The 25,071-nt window shown below is 49.8% G+C and overlaps 1 protein-coding gene across 4 annotated transcripts in view; it reads right to left on the bottom strand.

Annotated features, from left to right (window-relative positions):
- LOC119964510 overlaps positions 1-25,071 on the bottom strand; it is a 210,188-nt gene that overhangs the window by 178,637 nt on the left and 6,480 nt on the right. For 2 of the 4 annotated variants that reach the window (XM_038794083.1, XM_038794086.1), the window contains exon 1: positions 3,691-3,862. The exons of 1 other annotated variant lie outside the window; for it this stretch is intronic. In XM_038794083.1, the coding sequence (XP_038650011.1) occupies positions 3,691-3,781 (91 nt within the window). In that variant the 5' untranslated portion in view covers positions 3,782-3,862. Of the gene's footprint in view, positions 1-3,690; positions 3,863-25,071 lie in introns of those variants that run through there. One more of the 4 variants, XM_038794085.1, reaches the window with a different exon arrangement.

Genomic DNA, 25,071 nt, shown 5'->3' with positions numbered 1-25,071 from the left:
TCGGCGCCATCCATCAGATTCCTAACTTGTGCCTTGTAGGTGGTGGACAGGTTTTAGGGAATCAGGAAGGGAGTTACTCTCCACAGAATTCCCAAACTCCGTCCAGCTCTTGTAGCCACAATATTTGTATGGTTGCTCCAATTCAGTTTCTGGTTAATGGTAACCCTCCAGGATGTATATAGGAGTTTCAGCGATGGTAATGCCATTGAATATCAAGGGGAGATGGTTAAATTCTCTCTTGTTGGAGCTGGTCATTGCCTGCCACTTGAGTGGTATGTAAGGTACATGCCACTTATCAGTCTCGGTCTGAAAGTTGTCCAGGTTTTGCTGCATATGGACAAGGACTGCTTCAGTGTCTGAGGAGTTGCAAATGGTGCTGAATATAGTACAATCATCAGTGAACATCCCCTCTTCTGACCTCGTGATGGAGGGAAGGTCATTGATGAAGCAGCTGAAGGTGGCTGGGCTTAGGACACTACCCTGATGAATTCCTGCAGCGAACTCCAAGGCCTGAGATGATTGACCTCCAACAACCACAACAATTTTCCTTTGTGCTAGGTATGACTCCAACCAGTGGAGTGTTTTCCTCCTGATTCCCATCAATTCCAATTTTGCTCAGGCTCCTTGATACCACACTTGGTCAAATGTTGCCTTGATGGCAAGAGCAGTCATTCTTATCTTACCACTTGAGTTCAGCTCTTTTGTCCATGTTTGAACTGAGGCTGTATTGAGATCAGGAGCTGGATGGCCTGGCAAAAACTAAACTGAGCATCAGTGAGTAGGTTATTGCTGTGTAAGTACCGCTTGAAAGCACTGTTCATGACAATTTCCATCACTTTGCTGATGATCGAGAGTAGACTAATGGGCCGGGAATTTTCCAGGTTGGATTTGTCCTGATATTTGTGGACAGAACACACCTGAGCCATTTGCTAAATTGCTAGAGAAATTCCAATATTGTAACTGTACTAAAATAGCTTAATTAGGGGCACGGCTAGCTCTGGAACACAAGTCTTCAGTATTATTGTCGGGTCTTTGCAATATCCAGTGCCTTCAGTGTTTTCTTGAAATCATACGGAGTGAATCAAATTGGCTAAAGACTGGCATCCGTGATGTTGGCGTCCTCAGGAGGAGGCCAAGGTAGATCATCCACTCAGCACTTCTGACTGAAAATGATTGCAGAAGCTTCAGCTTTATCTTTTGCACTGATGTCCTAGTCTGCCCCATCATTGAAGATGGGATATTTCTGGACCCTCCTTGTTCAGTTAGTTGTTTAATTGACCACCGCCATTCACAACTAGATGTGGCAGGACTGCAGAGTTTAGATCTGATTCACTGGTTGTAGGATTGCTTAGCTCTAGCTATCTTATGCTGCTTCCGCTGTTTGGCATGCAAGCCGTCCTGTGTTGTCGCTTCACCAGGCTGACACTTTTTGAGGTATGCCTGGTGCTGGTCCTTGCATGCACTCCAGTACTCTTCATTGAACTAAGGTTGATCCCCCAGCTTGATGGTGATGGTAGAGTGAGGGTATGCCAGGCCATGAGGTTACAGATTGAAATTGTATACAACACTGCTGTTGTAGATGGCCCACAGCACCTCATGGATTCACAGTATTGAGTTGCTAGATGTGAAGGAAATCTATCTCCTTTAACATGGTGGCAGTGCCACACAACACAATGAAGGGTAATCTCAATGTGAAGGCGGAACTTTGTCTCCACAAGGTCTGCGCAGTGTTCAACAGGTAGATTGGCGAGGGCAAAGTCAAGTAGATTATTCTCATTGGTTCCCTCACCATGTGCCACAGACCCAGTCTAGCAGTTATGTCCTTTCGGACTTGGTCGGCTTACTCAGTGGTGGTGTTACCATACCACCCTTTGTGCTGGACATTGAAGTTCCCCCATAAAGTCATTCTGCGCCAGTGCCACCTTCAGTGGTTCTTTCAAGTGGTGTTCAACATGGAGGAGTAATGGCTCATTCGCTGAACAAGGGGGTAGGGGGTGTGCAGTCGATGGTAACCAGCAGGAAGTATTCTTGCCCATGTTTGACCTGATACATGAGATGACATGGGGTCTGGAATCAATGTTGAGGACTCCAAAGATAATGCCATCCCAAATGTAGATCATGGGTCTATCCTGTCAGTGGGGCAGGGCATACCCAGGGGTGGGGATGGTGGTCCCTGGGACTGGCTATGGTATGGTTCCATGAGAATGACTATATCAGGCTTTTGCTTGTCTATGGGACAGGTCTCCCTCTTTTGGCAAAAGCCCTTAGATATTAGTAAGGAGGATTTTGCAGGGCCAATAGGACTGGGGTGTGCAGTGTTCACATTTATTTGACCTGAGCCACTCTTAAGTAAACCAGTGCCCTTTGCATGTCTAGGCATTGATTTTTTGTTTTAATTGGATCTCATCAAGCATATTGCCAAGGCTGCATGAGGTAGTTAACAGCAGAAGGGCTAAACTCTTCCAACACGTCGTTCAAATTGATCAAGAATAAAAATGACTCCTTGGAATCCTCAACATCGACACTGAACCCCATGAAGTTTCTTTAGAAATTTAGGATATATAATAAATTATTTTTAGCATCAAAGGGACAATTTTAACCACAGCTGGGGCCTGGGCTAGAAGAAACCCCTGTGGCGAATTCAGCATGAGCCCTGGCTATTTTAGCTTCCAGGACTCTGTTGTAGTAACATTTACCGCTCAAAATTAACAGAAACAACTCCAGGGTTGATGGCCATGAGCACACATTATGTTGGGAGTTTGATGATAAGGGAATGGTTCCGCATAGGGTGAATAACAGGGAATGAGTTTTTGCTGCAGATCCTACTGCTGGGAAGGGCTCCTTGTGGGGTCCAGGAGAACTCCTGTTACTCCTAGCCAAAAGCTTCCTCAGAAAAGTGATACTTTCCTTGGCCTAGTCTGGCCACATGCTGTCTCCTTCTAGGTCTTGCTGTTGGATTTGATGGTTGTAGTGATCCTCGCCTGAGTGTGTACAGAAGGGGCTGATGGGAAATGGAAGTACCACCAGGGGGCAGCGCGGGGACATATAAGAGGAACGCCGAAGGCCCGCCCTCGCCCACTTGGACCGGAGGGTTAAGGAGGCAGGACGTGGAAGTTGAGCTCAGGGCTGCAAGTCTTTTGGGCCTAGTTGCAGAACATTGAAGAGCAGCATATTCTCAAGTGCAATTCTGTAACTTATTGTGGAGCACAATAAACCATCCTTTAACTTAAAGACGACTTCGAGCATTCTTTCAAGAAGCATAACAATGGTGTCTGTGTCCCTTGAGATTTTTTCCAGTTAAAGTGGGATTGAGATTTTTCTATTTACAACAAGCCACATTGGGACCACAAAATCTGTCCAATCTAAGGTGAATTAAGATGATCCCAGGCCCCAGCCGTGGTTAAAATTGTCCCTTTGATGGGGTATGGGAACAGAAACACATCAGAAAAGCAGTGGAATCACTTCATCGCCACCTATACAGTTCCCACCAGATGGGTCTTTAATCTTTAATTTAGCTCTAATTCTTTAATCTCTGCAGTAGAAAGTATATGGGTAATAAGCTGCCTCTCAACATATAACAAGGAGAAGATATTTTGAAAACTGTCAACAATGGAGCTGTTGGAAAAAGTGGCATAAATGGCTACTTTGACTCAATGATTACTGTATTAAACAATACTGTCAGGAACTTACAGACTCTTCTGTCAGTTGAAAGACTGTAAGAAAAAATATCCTGATTGTTCAATTGTAAGCCAATTACACAGAACCAGGCCCAACCCAGCATTTATGTACCACACGAGCCTCCTTGATCTCCTCTCCATCAACATAACCTTCCAATTATTTCTCCCACATTTGTTTATCTAAGCATAAATTCATGTCTTACTATTCCATTACCGCAGCAACTGTAATTGTTTAGACTCGTGCAAGACATACAGAGCAGTTGATGACATCATAGAATTGATGTCATTCATAATTGGCAGTCACAGAGTCAACTACTCATCCCTCCAATGTATCAACATTCTAGCATGCTGGCCAGATCTCATTACTCTTTCTCATCTTCTCTTCCTATATTGCCCCTGCCTAACCTCATTATCGCTCTCCTGGCATCGTGCACTACCTCACCATGCATTCAAATTGAAATCCATTGTGCTGCCACTCACTTTAACTCATTTTCTAAACTGTAAAACTGCCTCTTAGCTTTTCATTCCCCATACAACGTTCAGGAATTTAAAATAAAATTGTGCCACTACCAAGCCACTACGTCCTGAGCCACACATCCCAGTCTTTGCTTTGCACTGTTTTTAACCCTGGTGTTGTCCTGCACTGCTGACCCCAACCTCAGTTGCACAATTTTACAAAAAGGGAACAAACAGACTCTGGCTCCTATGATCGATGGTTATGAAATGTTCATAGTTGGCAATTATCAAGCCATTTGCTTGACCTCAAGATGTCCCAAGGTTGACCTCAAGATGTCCCAAGTTTGATTGAGTGCTTTTAAAATTGTTTCGTAGGCAAAGAAAGCAGTGAGTTTGTGCAAGTGCTGTCCACAAACAACAATAAGATAAGCAGCCAAGTAAAATGTTTGGACGGTGTTGAGAGAAGCAACTCTTAATGTTTATTTATCCCCTTTAATGATCCCGGCCTCCTTTCCTCCGCGCCAGCCACTGTACTCCTGCGCCATGTTGCGTCGGGGCCGGCCATGACAAGGGAGACATCGCGCATACGCAGAAATCGCGCCGGTGGGACTGTGCATGCGCGGGTTCGCGATGCGCGCATCCCACTGCGCATGCGCACATCCCCCGGTGTCCATTCCACGGCCGGATCAGCAGCTGGAGCGGCGTGAACCGCTCCAGCGCCGTGCTGGCCCCCTGTAGGGGCCAGAATTGCTGATCCTGGGGCTGGGTTGAGCCGTCGAGAAACGCGACAGCTTTTCCGACGGTGTCAACACTTAGCCTCAGGATCAGAGAATCCCACCCAAGATGCTTTCTATGGTGCACATGTAAAGGTTGTTAAGAGTCAATGTGGACATGTTGAATTTCCTTAGTTTCCTGAGGATGTACAGGCGCTGTTGTGCTTTCTTGGTGGTAGCATTGACGTGGGTGGACCAGGATAGATTTTTGGTGATGTGCACACCGAGGAATTTGAAGCTGTCAACCATCTCCGTCTTGGCCATGTTGATGCTGACAGGGGTGTGTACAGTGCTTTGCTTCCTGAAATCAATAACCAGCTCTTTAGTTTTGCTGACATTGAGGGAGAAATTGTTGTCGTTACACCATTCCACCAGGTTCTCTTTCTCCCTCCTCTATTCTGACTCATCGTTTTTCGAGATTCGACCCACTACAGTTGTGTTGTCAGCAAACTTGTAGATGGAGTTGGAGTCAAATTTGCAGGGGGCTAGCAGGGCCCCAGAGCAGTCCTCGCAGCTCTGGCTGCCGATACGGAGCCCTGCACCTCCGGTCGGGGGTCCGCGCATGCGCACGGTGGAGGCCTGTGTTGGCCGCCCGCAAGACATGGCCGACACACACCACAGACCGGCACCAAGAAGATTGGGCCCCCCAGATCGCACCCGCCTGCAGATCGGTGGTCCCCGATCGGTAGCCTGGCCATCCTGGAGCCCCCCCCCCCCCCCCCCCCCCCCACCACCCCCCACCCCCTGTGAATGATCCCTCGGCCCCACACCAAGATTATCCGGAGACCCGAGAATCACAGGTGAAACGTTGGACCCGATCTCGGGTTTGATGCCATTCTCCGCCCCCGCATTGATCGCGATTTCGACGCGGAGGCTCGGAGAATCCCGCCCTCTATTCTTTAGCCACCAACTCCATCTAAACTAAATGATGCCACAACCAATGGATCAGGTCTGAGCTCTGCAGTCCTGCCACATTGAGTTGTGAATCGTGGTGGGCAATAAACAACTAACTCAAGGAAGAAGCTCCACAAATATCCCCTTCCTCAATGAGTGGGAGGACAACACATCAGTGAAAAAGATACTGAGGACCTGGGCAATGTTCCACACTACCAGGTTTATGATTGTGTTGCAACTGAAGCATTTTTAGCCAGATGTGCCGAGTGGATGATCCATCTCGGCCACCTCTGAATGTCCCCAGCATCACAGAGGCCAGTCTTCAGCCAATTCAATTCATACCGTGTGATATCAAGAAACAGCTGAAGGCACCGGATACAAGCAAAGGCTGTGGGCTCTGAAAACCTTTATAAAAAAAAATGTTAGAGTACCCAATTATTTTTTGCAATTAAGGGACAATTTAGCGTGGCCAATCCACCTCATCTGCACATCCTAGGGTTGGGCGGGGAGGAAACCCACGCATACACGGGGAGAATGTGGAAACTCCACAGGGTTGTGACCCAGGGCTGGGATTCGAACCCGGATCCTCAGCACCGTAGGCAGCAGTGCTAACCACTGCGCCACGTACCGCCCTAGCTCTGACAACCTTCTGCCAATTTTATTAAAGACTTTTGCTCCAAAAGTAATTGTTCTCCTAGCCAAGGTGTTCCATTATGCCGACAACAAAGTGGTGGAAAATGTCGTCGACAATACTATCAATCAGCAAAAGGCTGTTAACGGGCACTCAGTTCCGTTTCCACTAGGGACACTCAGTTCCTGATCTCATTGTAGCCTTGGTCCAAACATGGATAAAGAGCTGCACTCCAGAGTTGAGATAAGGTTGGCTGACCCTGTCGTCAAGGCAGCAGTTGACCAAGTGTGGCACCAGGGGCCCCCAGCTAAACTGAAGTGAATGGAAAAAAGGAGGGAAAAAACTCTCTACTGGGTGGGGTCATACCTGACAGAAAGGAAAGTGAGTGTGGTTGTTAGAGGAGTGTCCTGGGCCTGATCATCTTCGGCTGCTTCATTCTTCCCTCCATCATAAGGTAAGGAATGAGGACAGTCACTACATTCAGCACCATTCACAACTCCTCAAATACTGAATTAGTCCTAGTTCTTATGTAGCACAACGTGGACGATATCCAGGCTTGGGCTGATAAGTGGCAAGTAACATTCATGCCACACAAGTACCAGGCAATCACCATCTCCAACAAGAGAGAATCTAACCATCTCGCTTTGACATTCAATGGCATTACCATCGCTGGATTCCCCACTATCAACATCCTGGGGCATTATCATTGATCAGAAACTGAACGGGCCAGACATATAAATACTGTGACAACAAGAGCAGGCCATTAGCTGAAAATTCTGTGGAGACTACCTCACCTTCTGACTCCCCACATTCTATCCACCATCTGCAATGCACAAGATGTGTGCTGGAATGCTCTACAATTTCCTGGTTGAGTGCAACTTCAATAACACACAAGAAACTGAACACCATCCATGGCAAAGACTGGTACCCTTTCCACCACAATAAACATTCACTCCCTCCACCACCAATGCACAGTGCCAGTAATGTCAACCATCTACAAGATGCACTGCAGGAACTCACCAAGGCTCCTTTGACAGCACTATTCAAACCCATGATCTCTAGTTCCTGAAGGACAAGGGCAGAATATACATGGGAACACCACCACCTGCAAGTTCCCCTCCAAATCACTCACCACCCTGCCTTGGAACCATATCGCTGTTCCTTCACTGTCACTGAGTCAAAGTTCTGGAACTCCCTCCCTAACAGCACTGTGGGTGTTCCTACACTACATCGACTGCAGTGGTTCAAGAAAGCAGCTCACCATCACCTTCTCAAGGGCAACTAGGGATGGGCAATAAATACTGGCCGAACCAGTGATACCCACACCCCATGAATGAAGAGAAAAATCTCTCTCCCTGTTTGAGGCTAAACCAAATTGTTTGCAACTTTGGTGTCATTATTGACCAACAGATCAGCTTCCAACCGCACAACTGCACCGTTACTAAGATTGCCTATTTCACCTTCATAACATCAGGCAACGCTGCCCCTGCCTCAGCTCATCTACTGCTGTAACCTCATCCATGCCTTTGAAACCTTGGACTTAGCGACACCAATTCACCTCAGATCAGCCTCCCATATTTTACCCTCCAGAAACTTGAGCTTATCCCAAATGATGTATCCTAAATCGCACTGTATCCCATTCATCCATCACCCCCTGTTCCAGCTGACCCAAACTGGCCCCTGGTTAAATAATGGCTTGATTTTAAAATTCTTATTTTTGTTTTCAAATCCCACCATGGCCTTCCCCGTCCCATAAATATCTGATATACCTGTGCTTCTGTAATTCCAATCTTTTGATTTTCCCTGATGTTCTTTGCTACACTTTTGGCTGCTGCATCTTCCAATTCCAAGGCCTCAAGCTTTTAGTCATTTGATCTCATATCTCGTGATGTGACTCAGTGTCATATTTTGCATTATAATGCTCTTGTGAAGTACCATGGGATGTTGTATTATGTTAAAGGCGCTATATAAATATGAATTTTTGTTGTCATAAATATTAGTTGTTTATTCCCTGCGCGGCATCCTTCCTGCCCTTTCTTCGGAATACTATGTTGAATATCCATTTGAGAAACCCATTATTCCAATGTCACGGACATAACTAAAAATGGCCGTGCTGTAACACTTGACACCAGGTACACATTGGAAAGGCACACAAGCATAGCTTGAAAAGATATTCAGTAATTGTCTCAAAATGGTGCTAAACATCTTACTATCGAGCTCTTTAAATGCACTTGCAGAAGCAGCACAACCAAGCACTTCTGGACGTCTATTTGTACGGATATATAAATGTTATATTGATGTCCTAGAAATAATGTCGATTGGGTGTGATTTAATGGCCTCTTACGAGCTTAAGACATCTCGCAGGATTCATCAGAACCTCGTGAGATGTCGCGATCTGGATCTCGCCTTCAGTGGGTGAGATCCAGATTAACATATTTAAATGAGCCATACAGTTCATTTAAATATGCTTGTGCCTTCTTCTCCCGGGGCCAGGGAGCTAATGGCCTCACCAGCGAGGCCTGGATTGGGCACAGTTTAGTACTGGGCCAAGCAAACATGGACCAGACGTAACAGCACCTGGGGGGTTTCCTAGGCCATTGGAGATCCCTGGGTGGTCGGGGTCAGGGCAGGGTGGCCCCAAGCTTGACATCTGGCACCCGGGCACATTGGCACTGCCAGCTCGGTACCGTGGTACTGCTACCTACCATAAATGGTGGAATCCAGATCATGATGCCTCACGATATCTGGTTAGATGCCTTTCCCGGGATCTACCGGTCGCGTGCCATCCCAAATCCAGCAGGATGTGGCCGGTTGATCACGCCGTAAGTGTGGCCGAATAGTGGTGAGGAGCTCACCCAAAAAGCTGGTGAGAAATACCCTCCAAAACATGCCCAAAATGACACCTAGAGCGAAGATTCTCCCAAAAGGGAACAAAGTCTCTAGCAGGCACATGAAGCCACATGTTTCCCCATGTTCACAGTGCCCATGTCAGCTGGCAGTGCCACCTGGGCATCTTGGCATTGCCAGGCTGGCACCCAGGTGGCACTTCCAGGTTGCCTCGAGGTAATACCAGCAGTGTCAGGGCACCACACTGCCCAAAGGGCATGCAGCTGGGGGCTTCAGATCCCTTTTAGACCCCACAAGTGCCCCTCCATCTGGTCCCGGTTTGTGGGCACTCACCCAAGGTCTCTGAGGCAAAGGGGTTGAATCCCAAAGTCTCAGGTACCTGGGGAATCTGAGCATTAGAGTGAGATTTACTGTCTCGCTCTAATATGCAGATTTGCCAAAAGGTGATCCCGCCCATTGGGCAATGATGATTTACATCGCAACACCTCGCAAGATCACAAGCCGGGTAGATCCCGACAGTGGAATCTCATCGGCCACGCTGCGCTGTGACGAGCTGCTTTTCCGGTGCACCGCATTTTCATTCATTTTTTTCAATTAGTTCCATTCACTTTACACATTAATGAGCTTAACAAATCAGAATATACACCCCTTGCTAGTTCCAGCTGGAGGCCATCGCCAGAGTTTTAGATGTATTACCTAAATCTCACCACAAGATGGTGCCAAATACACTCTCTGCGTTGAGGTTAGATTCACCCTATTCTAGGTCTTTGGTCCCACTTCAATCCCTAAAACTTTCAGAACATTTCTGTGAGCCTGAGCTACTATTTTGAATAAAGACCACCTGACAGTGTGAGCATCAAATCTATCCACCTTCCCAGCTTCAGAGGCTCCTCAAAAACCTGGATTTCGACCAAGCTTTTTGCTCACCTTTACTAATCCAAGCCTCCAATTATCAGCTTCATTTCCCCGATCAATCAAGGTGAGATGTTCTTTATGGTAATGGCAGCCAGTGGAAGCACGATGGTTAGCATTGCTGCCTCGCGGCGCCTCAGAGGTCCCAGGTTCGCTCCCAGCTCTGGGTCACTGTCCATGTGGAGTTTGCACATTCTCCCTGTGTTTGCGTGGGTTTCGCCCCCACACAACCCAAAGGTGTGCAGTGTAGGTGGATTGACCAGGCTAAATTGCCCCTTAATTGGAAAAATTGAATTGGGTACTCTAAATTTACTTTTAAAGAAAGTTAATGGCAGCCCCCAAATGCAAGCTGTTATCTGAAGTTGGTCATAGAGGTACTCTGATTGGGTTTGCATGTGGAGTGGTAAGATGTAATTCAGCCAGGTTGCCAGAGGGAGTGGAGGATCGGGCCTTCCTTTTCTTCCTTGTATACTTGAAAGAGGGAGTGTTGGGGTGGAATCAACAACTGAATCATCTGAGAAAGACCGGGGGCGGGATTCTCCGACCCCTCGCCGGGTCGGAGAATCGCCGGGGTTCGGCGTGAATCCCGCCCCCACCGGCTGCCGAATTCTCTGGCCCTCCAAAAGTCGGCGAGGCGTGAGTCGCGCCGCCCACCCCGAGAATGGCGGGGACGGCGCGACTCAATGGGCCCCGGGGCTACCCGAATTCTCCGGCCCGCGATGGCCCGAGGTCCCGCTGGTTTTTTGCCGGTCCCGCCGGCGTGGATCAGACTAGGTCCCTGACCGGCAGGACCTGGTGATGCGGGCGGGCTCCGGGGTCCTGGGGGGGCGCAGGGCGATTTGGCCCCGGGGAGTGCCGCCACGGTGGCCTGGCCCATGATTGGGGCCCACCGATCGGCAGGTGGGCCTGTGCCGTGGGGGCACTCTTTTACTACGCATCGGCCGTGTCAGCCTCCATGACGGCCGACGTGTGGGTGACTCCACCCTGCGCATGCGAGGGGATGACGTCAGCAGCCGCTGACGCACCCGCGCATGCGCGGACTCTCGCCGGCTGGCCGGCGGGCACAAACCACTCCGCTGCTGGCCTAGCCCCTGAAGGTGCAGAGGATTCCGCACCTTTGGGGCGGGCCGATGCCGGAGTGGTTCACGCCACTCCATCCCGCCGGGACCCCCCGACACGCCGGGTACGGGAGAATCCCGGCCCCGGGTGTTTCCATATGTTGTGGCGGGTCGCTACAGATGGGGAGAACTGCAGGTATGGCACTGTCACCTTCTGGTAGGAAGTCAGTAGTACAGGTATAAAGGTCTGATTTGTTTAAAAGGCAACAAATAACAAGACATGTCAACCTCACTGTCTCATAACTCAAAAGAGAATCACTTAAAATTCGAGAGAATTGGTGTAAAATTCATGAGTTGATATACTTTTCAAACGAAAACCAATATGGATTGAGAGTTGGCTTATCCAGGGCATGATTTACCGGCCACATCCTGCCGGAATCCGGGAGGGACCTGGCCAGTACATCTCGCTGGAGGCCTCTTCCAGGTTTCCCAATGGTCGTTACGCCTTTCAAGATCTCAAGATATCTCAATCTGTGTCCCGCCCGACCCTGACTTGCAGATTAAATTAAATTAAAAACTCACTTAACGACGTCAGATCAAACCGAGTCCCGGGATCTACCGGCCTTGCCGAGGAGACCACAGCCGGGTGCCGTTTAGCAATGGTTCCCACAAACATTGGGGGGGGGGGTCTCCCAGGCAATCGGGGACACCCGGGTGGTTGGTATCTGGGCAGGGTGGCATCCTGGCAGTGCTGTTACCTAGTAGCCTGCCCTTATGAGGCGGGGTGCGAGGGTGGGGGGGGGGGGGGGGGGGTGTTGTGAGATTGGGGCACCATTCCCGATCTCTTCCTGCACTGACGAGCGGGGTTGATGAGTGCCAGTGCATATTCCTGAGGTGCTAGATCTATTCAAAATCTGTCCTATTTCGCACGGTGGTAGTGCAACTGAAGACGATGCAGAGCATCCTCAATATGAAAACGGGACTTCATCTCCACAAGGCCTGTGCAATGGCCAACTCCTACCAATACTGTTATGGACAGATTTGTCTTTCTAGTGAAGATAAGGTCAAATATGTTTTTTCCTCTTAGAACATAGAACATAGAACATTACAGCGCAGTACGGGCCCTTCGGCCCTCGATGTTTCGCCGACCTGTGAAACCATCTGAAGCCTATCTGACCTACACTATTCCATTTTCATCCATATGTCTATCCAGTGACCACTTAAATGCCCTTAAAGTTGGCGAGTCTACTACTGTTGCCGGCAGGGCGTCTTATTGGTTCCCTCAGCACCTGCCACAGGCCCAGTCCAGCAGCTATGTATAGAAATACAGAAAATAGGAGCAGTAAAAGACCATTAGGTCCCTCGAGCCTGCTCCACCATTATTATAGAGTCATCATAGAATCATAGCATTTGCAGTGCAGAAGAAGGCCAGTCGGCCCATCGAGTCTACACCAACCCATGGAAAGAACACCCTATCCCTGTAACCCCACCTAACCTTTTGGACACTAAGGGGCAATTTAGCATGGTCATTCCACTTAACCTGCACATCTTTGGACTGTGGAAGGAAACCAGAGCACCCGGAGGAAACCCACGCAGGCACGGGGAGAAAGTGCAGACTCCGCACAGACAGTCACCGAGGCCAGAATTGAACCCGGGATCCTGGGGTTGTGAGGCAACAGTGCTAACCACTGCGCCAAAGTGTCGCCTCTTTACTAAAAGATGCCCAAAATAATTGCTTATTGCCCAAAGAATTCAATGATTCCTATTTAAAATTAACTTTTTCTGGCAAAGAATTCCACAAGTTCACCACCCTCTTGAGTGAAGAGGTTTCTCCTCATTTCAAACCTAAATGGCCTACGTCATATCCTGAGGCCATGGCCCCTTGTTCTAGACCCTCCAGCCAGAGGAAACAACATCCCTGCACCCAGTCTGGCCTGCCCTGTCACAATGTTTCACAGCTCCAGGGTCCCAGGTTCGATTCCCGGCTGGGTCACTGTCTGTGCGGAGTCTGCACGTCCTCCCCGTGTGTGCGTGGGTTTCCTCCGGGTGCTCCGGTTTCCTCCCACAGTCCAAAGATGTGCGGGTTAGGTGGATTGGCCATGCTAAATTGCCCTTAGTGTCCTAAAAAGTAAGGTTGGGGGGGGGGGGGGGGTTGTTGGGTTACGGGTGTAGGGTGGATACGTGGGTTTGAGTAGGGTGATCATTGATCGGCACAACATCGAGGGCCGAAGGGCCTGTTCTGTGCTGTACTAGTAGAATCAATGTTATACTTTTCAATTAATCCCCCCTGTCCCCCCCTCATTCCTCTGAATTCCAGTGAATACAGGCCCAGTTAACCCAATCTCTCCTCATAGGACATATCCTCACATTCCAGGAACCAGTCTGGTGTACAGTTGCTGCATTCCCTCCATGGTAAATATATCCTTTCTTGGATAAGGAGACCAAAACTGCTCACAATATTCCAGGTATGGTTTCACCAAGGCCTTATACAGCTGCAGTAAGACATCCTTGCTCCTGTACTATGTCCCTTAGGTCTCCACCAGCTCAGCTTGTGTTGGTGCTACTGAGCCACTCTTGGTGATGGATATTGATGTCCCCAACCATAGTATATTCTGTGCCCTTGTCACCCTCAGTGCTTCCTCCAAAGATGTTCAACATGAAGGGGCAGTACATGGTAATCATCAGGAGATTTCCTTGCCCATGTTTGACCTGATGCAATAAGATGCCTATGGTCCAGAGTTGATGTTGAGGACACCCAGGGCAATTCCCTCCTGACTGTATACCACTGTACCTCCAACTTACCTCTGGTAGGAAAGGACACCCCCAAGGATGGTGATGGTGGTGTCAGGGACATGATCTGTAAGGTATGGCTATGTCAGGCTATTGCTCGACTAGCCTGTGGCAGGAAACTGGAGCACCGGGAGGAAACCCACGCAGACACGGGAGAAAGTGCAAACACCACACAGTCACCGGAGGCCAGAATTGAACCCGGGACTCCGGAGCTATGAGGCACCAGTGCTAACCACTGTGCCGCCCCAAAACTCATTAGACTTTTAATTCAAATCCCACGATCTGCCATGGTGGGATTCGATCCCAGGTCCACAGAGCATTACCCTGGTCTCTAGATTAGTAATCCAGTGACAATACCACTGTGCCACTGCTTCTCCTTGAGGAGGATTAATTCCTCGAGGGAATTAAACACAACGGGCTGGATTCTTCGGTCGCCGATGGCGAAATCGCGTTCGGCGAACGGTCGAAGAATCCAAATTCCCGACGAAATCGGGATGGCGCCGCTTTTGCGATGCTCTGCCCCCTCCAAAGCAGCGCACACAGAGAGTACGCTGTGTCACATTTCGACAGCCTCAGGCCACTGCTTGAGGCCCGCTCCCCGATGCTCCGCCCCTGACCGGACGTGTTCCCGACGGCGTGGGACACGTGTTGTCTGATCCATCGGGAACTCAGCGTGGCGGCTGCGGTCTCAGTCCAGCACCGACCGCTACAGTCTGGGGAGGGCCGATCCGCGGGCAGGGGGGGGGGCATTGGGCTGGATTCGCCGTCCCGCTGCCCCAGTTTTTTGGTTCAGCACACCAGCGGGATGCTCCGTTACGCTGGCCAGTCAATGGGGTTTCCCACTGTGGGGCAACCCCACCCGTCGGGAAACCCCCGGGCTGCCGGCAAAATGGAGCATCCCGCCGGCGGAGAATCCAGCCCATTATTCGGGGCTGGGGGCACTGTGGTGGACAGTTCGGGACACGCGAGCCGGCCGAAGGGGGGGTCTATTTCGCGGGCCAGGTCCAGGAGTGGCTTCCGCCATGAAGCACAGCGATGTGCGCATGCGTGGGCACGGACCCGGCAATTCTCTGGGGCATATTGGCAGCTAGAACCGGGTGCTCTACGCTGCTGTCCTGCTAGCCCCCAGCAAAACGGGGAATCAGTGGCCGTTTTGCGCTAGTTTTCTCCACCGTTCTCACACCAGTGTCTGGACATGGCCCCAGAATTGGAGAATCCAGCACATCTCACACACATAACGATGAAATACAGATACGGTCATGCACTTTTACAGGTTCTAATCATCTCAGTTTCTGATTTATGGGTCTGGATTCTCCAAGCCCACGCTGGGTCGGAGAATCGCCGGGGGGGGGGGGGGGCGAGAATCCCGCCAGGCCGCTCTGACGCCGGGCTGCCGATTCTCCGGCGACCAGGGAATCGGCACCACTCGCTCTCCCGCGGTTGCTGCGGCGTCGGTCGGAGGCAATTGAAAGCGACCCCCAGGCAATTCTCCGCACTCGACGGGTCGAGTCCCGCCGGTGTGGTTCACATATGGTCCAACCCGGCGGGACCTCGGCGTTCTGGCTCCGGGGGCCGTCCTGGTGGAGGGGGGGGGGGAACCGACTCCAGGGGTGGACTCCATGGTGGCCAGGCCTACAATTGGGGGCTACCGATCGGTGGGCACGCTTATTCCGGGGGGGGGGGGGGGGGGGGGCATATGTTCCTCCGCGCCGGGTCCCTGTAGGGCTCCACCATGTTGCGCGGGAGCCGGCGCAGAGATGGCAACCATACGCCGGCGCGGACCCGCGCCAGCTGTGCAGGGCCGGCTTTCGGAGCCGGAGCAGCGCACAGCACTCCGCCACCGTTCTAGCCCTTGAAGAACAGGAGAATTACTGGGCCTGGAGGCTCGTTGATGCCGGAATTGCTTGCACAGGTTTTGACGCCAGCGTCAAAACCTGGCCCCAATATCGGAGAATCCCGGCCATTAAACTCTGTTCTCCCACGTGGCAGGCCTGAATGGTTTGGATAAGTTCAAGTTGAAATTAGGGTTTTATGCAGTGAAGAGTTCACAGCAGGCTGCGAGGTTTCTGCGAGGTTGGTTCTCAGGTGAACTTTAACTGGAATATGTTACATAATTTGGTTGCCTGATATCTTACTTTGAGTCTGATTCACAGACTGGCTGAAGTGACGGTTTTGATGGCCTTTGCTGGTTTTGCCTGTAAAGCGTTTCTAGCTGTCCCTTTAAGCGGAGCAAGAAAACATGGGGCTGGATTCTCTGCTGTCGGGATTCTCCGTTGCGCTGGCGATCCGGGGATTTCCCGACAGCCTGGGGCTGCCCACAATGTCTTGCGCTGAAGATGTGGAGGTGCCGGCGTTGGACTGGGGTGAGCACAGTACAACACCAGGTTAAGGTCCAACAGGTTTGTTTCAAACACTAGCTTTCGGAGCACTGCTCCTTCCTCAGGTCACTGCAGCAGTGCTCCGAAAGCTAGTGTGTTGAAGCAAACCTGTTGGACTTTAACCTGGTGTTGTGAGACTTCTTATTGTGTTGAAGACGTATGGACCAACAACCACAACCACCTTCCTTTCCAACTCAAGTTTACCCCCGATGCCCACTAACATGAGATTGAGTACCACACTCTGTCAAATGCTGCCTTATGTTAAGAGCAGTCCCTCTCACCTCAACTCACCATTGGAATTCAGCTCATGCCCATGTTCGGACCAGATTTATAACAAACTGAGTGGCCCTGACAGAAACCAGAGTGAGCGAATGCCACTTGATTCATTCCAACACACCGGTCATTGAAGATCGGGTGTTTTTTTAGAGGCTGCTCCTTCTTTTGGTCATTTAATTGTCCGGCACCATTTGTGACTTGATGTTGCTAGGTTACAGAGCTTTGTTCCGATTCATTGATCATGGGATCGGTTAGTCCTGTCTATACAATCATAGAATGATCGCAGTACAGTCGGAGGCCATATGGCTCATTCAGTTCTCTGCAAGAGCAACTCAGATAGTCCTTCCCCCTCCACCTTTCCCTGTAGTCCTGCATGTTTATTTTTCTCCACATAGCATGCTTTTCCTCTTTAGCATTCCTATAGCTCGGTGTAGCTTTAGCAGGTTGGCATCTCATTTTCATACACACCTGCTAATGCTCCTCGCATACTTCCCTGCACTCTTCACTAGATCCGGGTTGGACACCTTGTTTAATGGTAATGGAACAGTGAAGGAGAGACTGGGAAATAATTTAAATAAGGAATTGAGTTTTTGAAATGTGTCTGCTTAGCTCTGTGGCAGCACTGTCACCAGAATCAGAAGTTTCTTGAGCACAGTGGCACAGTGGTTAGCACTGCTGCCTCACAGATCCAGGGTCCCAGGTTCAATTCCCGCCTCGGGTGACTGTGTGGAATTTGCACTTTCTTTTTTTATATATAAATTTAGAGTAACCAATTCATTTTTTCCAATTAAGGAGCAATTTAGCGTGGCCAATCCACCTAGCCTGCACATCTTTTGGGTTGTGGGAGCGAAAACCATGCAAACACAGAGAAAGTGTGCAAACGACCCACGGACAGTGACCCAGAGCCAGGATCGAACCTGGGACCTCAGTGCCGTGAGGCAGCAGGGCTAACCCACTGCGCGCCCTGAATTTGCACTTTCTCCCCGTGTCTGCGTGGGTTTCCTCCCTCAGTCCAAAGATGTGCAGGTTAGGTGGATTGGCCATGCTAATTTGCCCCTTGGTGTCCAAAATATTAGGTGGTGTTACTGGGTACGGGGATAGGGTGGAGGCGTGGGTTTAAGCAGGGTGCTCTTTCCAAGGGCCGGTGCAGACACGATGGGCTGAATGGCATCCTTCTGCACTGTAAATGCTATGACTTCTATGACACATTCAAGGCTGTCATTTCAGTGTGGTACAAAGGGAGTGCTGCATTTACTCCTGTCTGATTTTTCAGATGAAATGTTAAATAGAGACACCGTCTCTCTGTTTAGGTGGAATTAAACTATCCCATGGCACAAATCAAGGAAAAACAGGGGAGATCTCCCAGCGTCCTCATCACCACTCAACCAACACCACAAAAACGGGTTAACTGGCCTACCTCGCAACAGCAAGTGTCCTTCAACAATAACTAATTAGATGTGAAGACATCCTAAAGATGTGAAGGACAGTGGTTAAATGCAAGGGGCAGGTTTTTCCGGCCTGCCAGACCCGTCTTTTGACACGGTGTGCCCCTGCCGGCAGCAGCAGCCGGCAAATGGGATTTGCCAATTTGGCCACCCTTACGCCGTCGTGAAATCCCCGGGCGTGAGTGCGCTGCCGGCGAAGCGGAGGATCCCGCCCAAGTTCCTTCTTCATATTCAGTCAGCCAGTGTTTTAAATTTGACTGCCACCTGTCAACATAAAATCTAACACTGCCTGGAAATGTCGGATACACAAGATATTAAACTCATAAGCTCTTTTGTCTCTATTTACTGGAGCAAGTTCAGTAGTCTCATTCGCCCAGTGGGGGAGGCTTAGATTGAAGGGAGCTTGTGTCAGAGACAGGTTTACAAACTGTTGTGTTGGTCATCAATCAAAAGTTACTTTGTTCCCTAAACGCACCTGAATGTATTGTACATAGTGAGACCTTATCCAAAAATTAATATTTATATATATATTGGAGTGGCACAGCGATTAGCAGGGACCAAGGTTCAATTTCTGTCTGTGTAGAGTCTGCATCTTACCCCTGTGTCTGCGTGGGTTTAATCCGGGTGCTCCGGTTTCCTCCCACAGTCTAAAGATGTGCAGGTTAGGTGGATTGGCCATGCTAAATTGCCCCTTCGGGGTTAAGTTCTGGGTTACAGGGATAGGGCGGGGTGGACAGGGGAGTGTAAGTGGGTAGAGTGCTCATTCGAAGGGTCGGTGCAGACTCGATGGGCCAAATGGCCTCCTTCTGCACTGCAGGGATTCTGTGATAATGCATATATTCACAGACAGAAATTTACACATTTCTAAAAAGTATTCCATTTGACATTGAATAATGGGGGTGAGGTTCTGTGACACCCAACACCTGCAGGAAAGAATCTGACAGAAAATCTTGCTTGTTCCGAGGTCCTGTGACAGAAATACGATAATCAGCTGAGATTATCTTTTCTTTGTTTGCAAACTATTTAACAGAACAAAAGAGGAAGTTGGCTTTCTGATAAATGAGTAAATATGATGTGCAGAGAGCAACAGACAATGGAATCATTTGTGTGAATAAGATAGTGCCCCATCCCTCTTCCTGCTGGAGCTGCAGTTTTCAAAACTGCACAGTAACACAAAGTGTTGACATAAAATAGCATGGCCATCTGCCATGGGTTGTGTTCTTCATTCTGAAAGCTAAAATAAAAAGACTAACCTTTCAAACTTTAGCACAATTTTTTTTTTTAAATCTGAAAAATATATTTAAAAATTAAAAGACCAATGCTTGTGTTTTGCAAGTGTTAATAAATTGGGATGCTACAAATTTGCTCCCAGCCAATTCAGTGCAGTTTCAGGAAACGTATATATTATTTAACTAGTGTGTGATGCCACACTGCCTACAGTATTTTGTCACCTTATCTAAGAAAGGATGTAAATGCATTGCAAGCAGTTCAAAGAAGGTTTATCAGACTAATGCGTGGAATGTCTTATGAGGGAAGGCTGAACAAGCTAGGCTCATATTCGCTGGAGTTTAGAAGATTAAGAGGCGACTTGATTGAAACAGATCAGATTCTCAGATGATGGATGTGGACAGGATGGGCGCAATTCTTCTCGGCGCTCAGCCTGGCGAGATTGTCATCGCAATACATTAATTGGTCCGCTTAAGGAGGCCCCATGGGCTTCACACCCAAATGAAGGCTGGTCAGCCAATTCACCGGGACCGCGCTCGCCAGCCTCACCCACACTAAGAAGGTAGAGCAGCACAGAAACTGCTCCTGCACAGCCAACCCCACTCAGTTCGCAGCCATGGAGACGACCGGCTCCATGATTCAGTGATGCAGACCTGGGGAGGCTCCAAGAGGCGGCTGAGACCAGGAGGGATGTCTTGGTTCCTCCCCAAGGATCTTGCAGTCAGCCACAGGGCAACCAGTGCCGCCTGAGAGGAAGGGGCAGCATCACCAGTGCTGTAAGAAGGTCAACGACCTACAATGGGCCACAAGGGTAAGTTGGCACGGCCAACCCGTCCCATGGAACTGCACCGGGCACCACCTCCGCCCACCACCGTGCTGCACCTTGGTCCGCCCATGCCGCCAACGCTGCCCCCTCCCCGAAATCTTTCCCCGTCCCAAGCCCCTCCCCAAACACCTCCCCCAGAACCTTTCCCCCTCCCCTTGCGCTGAACCACTCGTGCGGCTAACTATGCCCTCTCTGTGCCCCACAGGATGAGTTGTCCCACAACCGTTGGAAGATGGCCCAAACTAGCGGTGGGGTGCCGGACATCATAATCCTCACCACCTTCAAGGAACGGGCCCTGGAAGACACTGGGGTGGCCGAGGACGGAGCAGTTACCAACATGGAGGTTGAGGATCCACCTGGACCCACCCAGATGCACTGACAAACATGAGTTGTTATTGCCATACAGACTGACCACATGTCCATTCTACTGCAGGGCTTTTGGCTAACGGCGCCGGCTCATCCAGGATTGTCCCTCCCATGAAAACACCTCAGAGGAGAACTCCGAGGATGCCAACATAGATGTGTCACAGCTATCATCCCCAACCTCCACCAGCACAGAGACACACACCTCAGAGGGCAACGTTAGTGGACAGGCTTCTGGGCACAGTTTGGTGAGCACCACACCGTTGCAAATGCACATCAGATGGAGGCAGGAACACCCAGGCGAGACAGCAGTCGGAGGTCTGCTGAATCCCAGCACTCAGCTGGGTCCCAGCCTGATACGGAGCTGATGGAGACATTAGAGAGCGACTGGGATATTCAGAGGGAGATGTCAGCGACCCTCCAGCAGGTCCATAGCCACTTGGAGGAGTCCCAGTGGCTACGAGTGCAGGAAATGTCGCCAGCAATGCGCGACACTGAGGTCAACACTGCTCGAGTGGCAACGGTAGTGGAGAGCCTGGTACACGACGTCAGCACCATTAGTGTCCGACTTGCTGGAGAATATGACCCAGTACCAGGCGGACATAGTTGAGGCACTGTGGAGCTTGTCCCAGTTGCAGCTGGGCTTTGCCAAGGTGTTCCAGAGCATGTCCCAGTCACTGAAGACCATCACTGAGGGCGCCAACACCATGGTGCAGACATCGGGGAGCCAACAGGGCTGGCAAAGCAAGATGAGGAAGGGGCTGCCATGACTCGACCCAGCTGCCCCTCCATCGCGAAGTGAACACCAGGGTTCATGAGCACCGACGGGGATGAGGGGGCGCTGAGTGCCAACCTATATACAAAACAACAGATGAATAACAGTAAGATCATACACAAGTGACTTCTCTCCAGCTTCCTCCAGCAAGTTGGAGGGGTCACCTGACTCAAACATTCACTTATATACTATGAGACACCTAGTGGTCAGTCAGTGAATTACAACACAACCACGATATCACTACACATGTGTGCACATTTCCCAGGAAATGTGCAGAACAGTTACATCCTGGGGGTGATGATAATCCACTGAGAGCCGAGCGCTGGTGCACCTCGATCTATGCCATAGTCTGACCCCTGCCTGTCTGCTGAGTGCACGCTCACATCCATCACCTGCATGCAGTGTGCCCAGGAGGGGGGAGGGGATGCTGGATCCCCATACATTGGAAGATGGGGCAGGGATTCCGAGGCAGCCTGCAGTGTGGAAGTGATAGAGGCGTCAAATCGGTTGTGGTGCTGCATCACGGCCCGAGGTCCCAGGTTCAATCCCGGCTCTGGGTCACTGTCCGTGTGGAGTTTGCACATTCTCCCCGTGTGTGCGGGGGTTTCGCCCCCAAAACCCAAAGATGTGCAAAGTAGGTGGATTGAACACGCTAAATTGCCCCTTAATTGGAAAAATGAATTGGGTACTCTAAATTTATAAAAGAGAAAAAAATAAATTCCTCATCCACTCATGGATCCATTCTCACTAATTTGTTCTGCATCCTCTCTAATGCCTTGACATCTTTTCTAAAGTGGCACCCAGAATTGGATGCAATACGCCAAATGAGGCTGAACCAATGTTTTATACAGTTTAACATAACTTGGATTGGATTGGATTTTATTGTCATGTGTACCGAGGTACAGTGAAAAGTATTTTTCAGCATGCAGCTCAAACAGATCATTTACTACTTGAAAAGCAAATACATAATAGGGCAACACAAGGTACACAATGTTAGTACATAGACACCGGCATCGGGTGAAGGATACAGGAGTGTAGTATTAATCAGGTCAGTCCATAAGAGGGTCATTAATGAGTCTGGTAACAGAGGGAAAGAAGCTGTTTTTGAATCTGTTTGTGCGTGTTCTCAGACTTTTGTACCTCCTGCCCAATGGAAGAAGTTGGTAGAGTGAGTAAGCCGGGTGCGAGGGGTCATTGATTATGCTGCCCGCTTTGGCAAGGCAGCGGGAGGTGTAGATAGAGTCAATAGATGGGAGGTGGGTTCGTGTGATGGACTGGGCTGTGTTCACGACTCAGAAGTTTCTTGCAGTCTTGGGCTGAGCAGTTGCCATATCAGGCTGTGATGCAGCCAGATAGGATGTTTTCTATGGTGCATCTGTAAAAGTTGGTAAGAGTTACTGTGGACATGCCGAATTTCCTTAGTTTCCTGAGGAAGTATAGGCGCTGTTGTACTTTCTTGGTGGTAGCATCGACGTGAGTGGACCAGGACAGATTTTTGGTAATGTGTACCTCTCAGAATTTGAAGTTGTCAATCATCTCCACCTCGGCCCCTTTGATGCAGACAGGGGTGTGTACAGTGTTTCCTGAAGTCAATGACTAGCTCTTTAGTTTTGCTGGCATTGAGGGAGAGATTGTTGTTGTTACACCACTCCACTAGGTTCTCTATCTCCCTCTAGTATCCTGACTCGTCGTTATCCAAGCCACTACGGTCGTGTCGTCAGCAAACTTGTAGATGGAGTTGAAGCCAAATTTTGCCACGCAGTCGTGTGTGTGTAGGGAGTATAGTAGGTGCCTAAGTACACAGCCTAGCGGGGCCCCGGTATTGAGGACTATCATGGAAGAGATGTTGTTGTTTATTCTTACTGACTGTGGCCTATGGGTCAGAAAGTCAAGGATCCAGTTGCAGAGTGAGGAGCCAAGTCCTAGGTTTTGGAGCTTTGATATGAGGTTGCTTGGGAATATAGTGCTGAAGGAGGAGCTGTAGTCAATAAATAGGAGTTTGATATAGGAGTCCTTGTTGTTGAGATGCTCCAGGAGTGAGTGTAGGGCCAGGGAGAGGGCGTCTGCTGTGGACCGCTTGCGGAGGTATGCGAATTGCAGTGGATCTCGGCATTCTGGGAGTATGGAGTTGATGTCAGGGCCACCGGACGGTAGTCATTGAGGCACGTTGCCTGGTTCTTCTTTGGCACTGGTATGATGATGCTTCCTAGCTCTGGTGCTGCATGCCCTTATTCTGAATGCACACAAGATCCCGTATGCTTTTTTAACCATTCTCTCAACCCAGCCAGCTACCTTCAATACTTTGTCCACATATACATTGCCCCTGAATCCTCTTCAGAATTCTAACTTGCCTCTCTTTGTTCTTACTACCAAAATGAATCACCTCATACGTCTCTGCATTAAATTTCATCTGGCACATACCTACCCATTCTACCAAGCTGCCTATGTCCTCTACAGATTATAATATCCTCCTCAATGTTCACAATATTGCCACATTTCCTGTCATCCAGAAATTTTGAAATTGAATCATGTATGCCAAAGTCTAGGGGCAGAACTTTCTTGTTTTCCAGTGGGTGAGAGATGTTGGTGCTGGCAGCTTTCGCTGCCATACTGCTAGCAACTTAGAGGAAAAAAATCCAAGGGGCAGCTCCCATGATACCAGCTGGCAAGAGTCCGCCCCACCCGCAATCTACTTTTTTAAAGATCGGGGTGCCATTTGTAAAGGTCTCCTCGGTACACAAAAGTATAAATAGAACCCACCCCAGCCCTCCACCTTTACTTTCATGCAAACACCTCCCCCCTACTGCTGCCTGCCACTGTCTTGGAACTGCCCTAGCACTACCTCGGCACTGCACCCAGCAATGCCCCCGGCACTACCCAGGCACTTCCCCCTGTGCCTGGACACTGCCCATGGCACTGCCTGGGTAATCCCAAGGAGTAGTGACAGGCAGCAGTGCCGGGGGCACTGCTCTATAGAATCCCTACAGTACAGGAAGCCATTCGGCCCATTGAGTCTGCACCGATCCTCTGAAAGAGCATCCCACCTAGGCCCAACACCTTGCCCTAATCCAGTAACCCCATCTAACTTCCACACCTTTGGATACTAAGGGGCAATTTAGCATGGTCAATCCAACTAACCTCTACATCTTTGGAACGTGGGAGGAAACTGCAGCACCCAGAGGAAACCGATGTAGAGATGGGGAGAATGTGCAAACTCCACACAATCATCCAAGGCCAGAATTAAACCCGGGTCCCTGCTTTCACTCTGACGTGAATGGATAATGTAATGGGGGGGAGGGGTGGATTATCATGTGAAAAGGCTTGATGGTCAGATTTAAATTTATTCTAATTGGGTTTTCGATGTTCTGGTACATCACTGGTGGGGAGGTGGTGACAATCACAGTGGGACTTCCCGCCAACATTGTGATGAATGGTAGCATAGTGGGTAGCACAATGGCTTCACAGTGCCAGGATCCCAGGTTCGATTCACGGCTTGGGTCACTGTACGTGTGGGGTCTGCATGTTCTCCCCGTGTCTGCGTGGGTTTCCTCCGGGTGCTCCGGTTTCCTCCAACTGTCCAAAGATGTGCAGGGGTAGGTGGATTAACTATGCTAAATTGCCCTTAGTGTCCAAAAAATGTAAGGTAAGGTGGGGTTACGGGGATAGGGTGATAGGGTGGAGGCGTGGGCTGAGGTAGGGTGCTCTTTCCAAGAGCCGGTGCAGACTCGATGCGCCGAATGGCC

The sequence above is a fragment of the Scyliorhinus canicula genome, chromosome 4, assembly GCF_902713615.1.
Source record: "Scyliorhinus canicula chromosome 4, sScyCan1.1, whole genome shotgun sequence".
Classification (NCBI taxonomy): Eukaryota; Metazoa; Chordata; class Chondrichthyes; order Carcharhiniformes; family Scyliorhinidae; genus Scyliorhinus; species Scyliorhinus canicula.
This window is presented reverse-complemented; position numbering and strand designations above follow the sequence as displayed.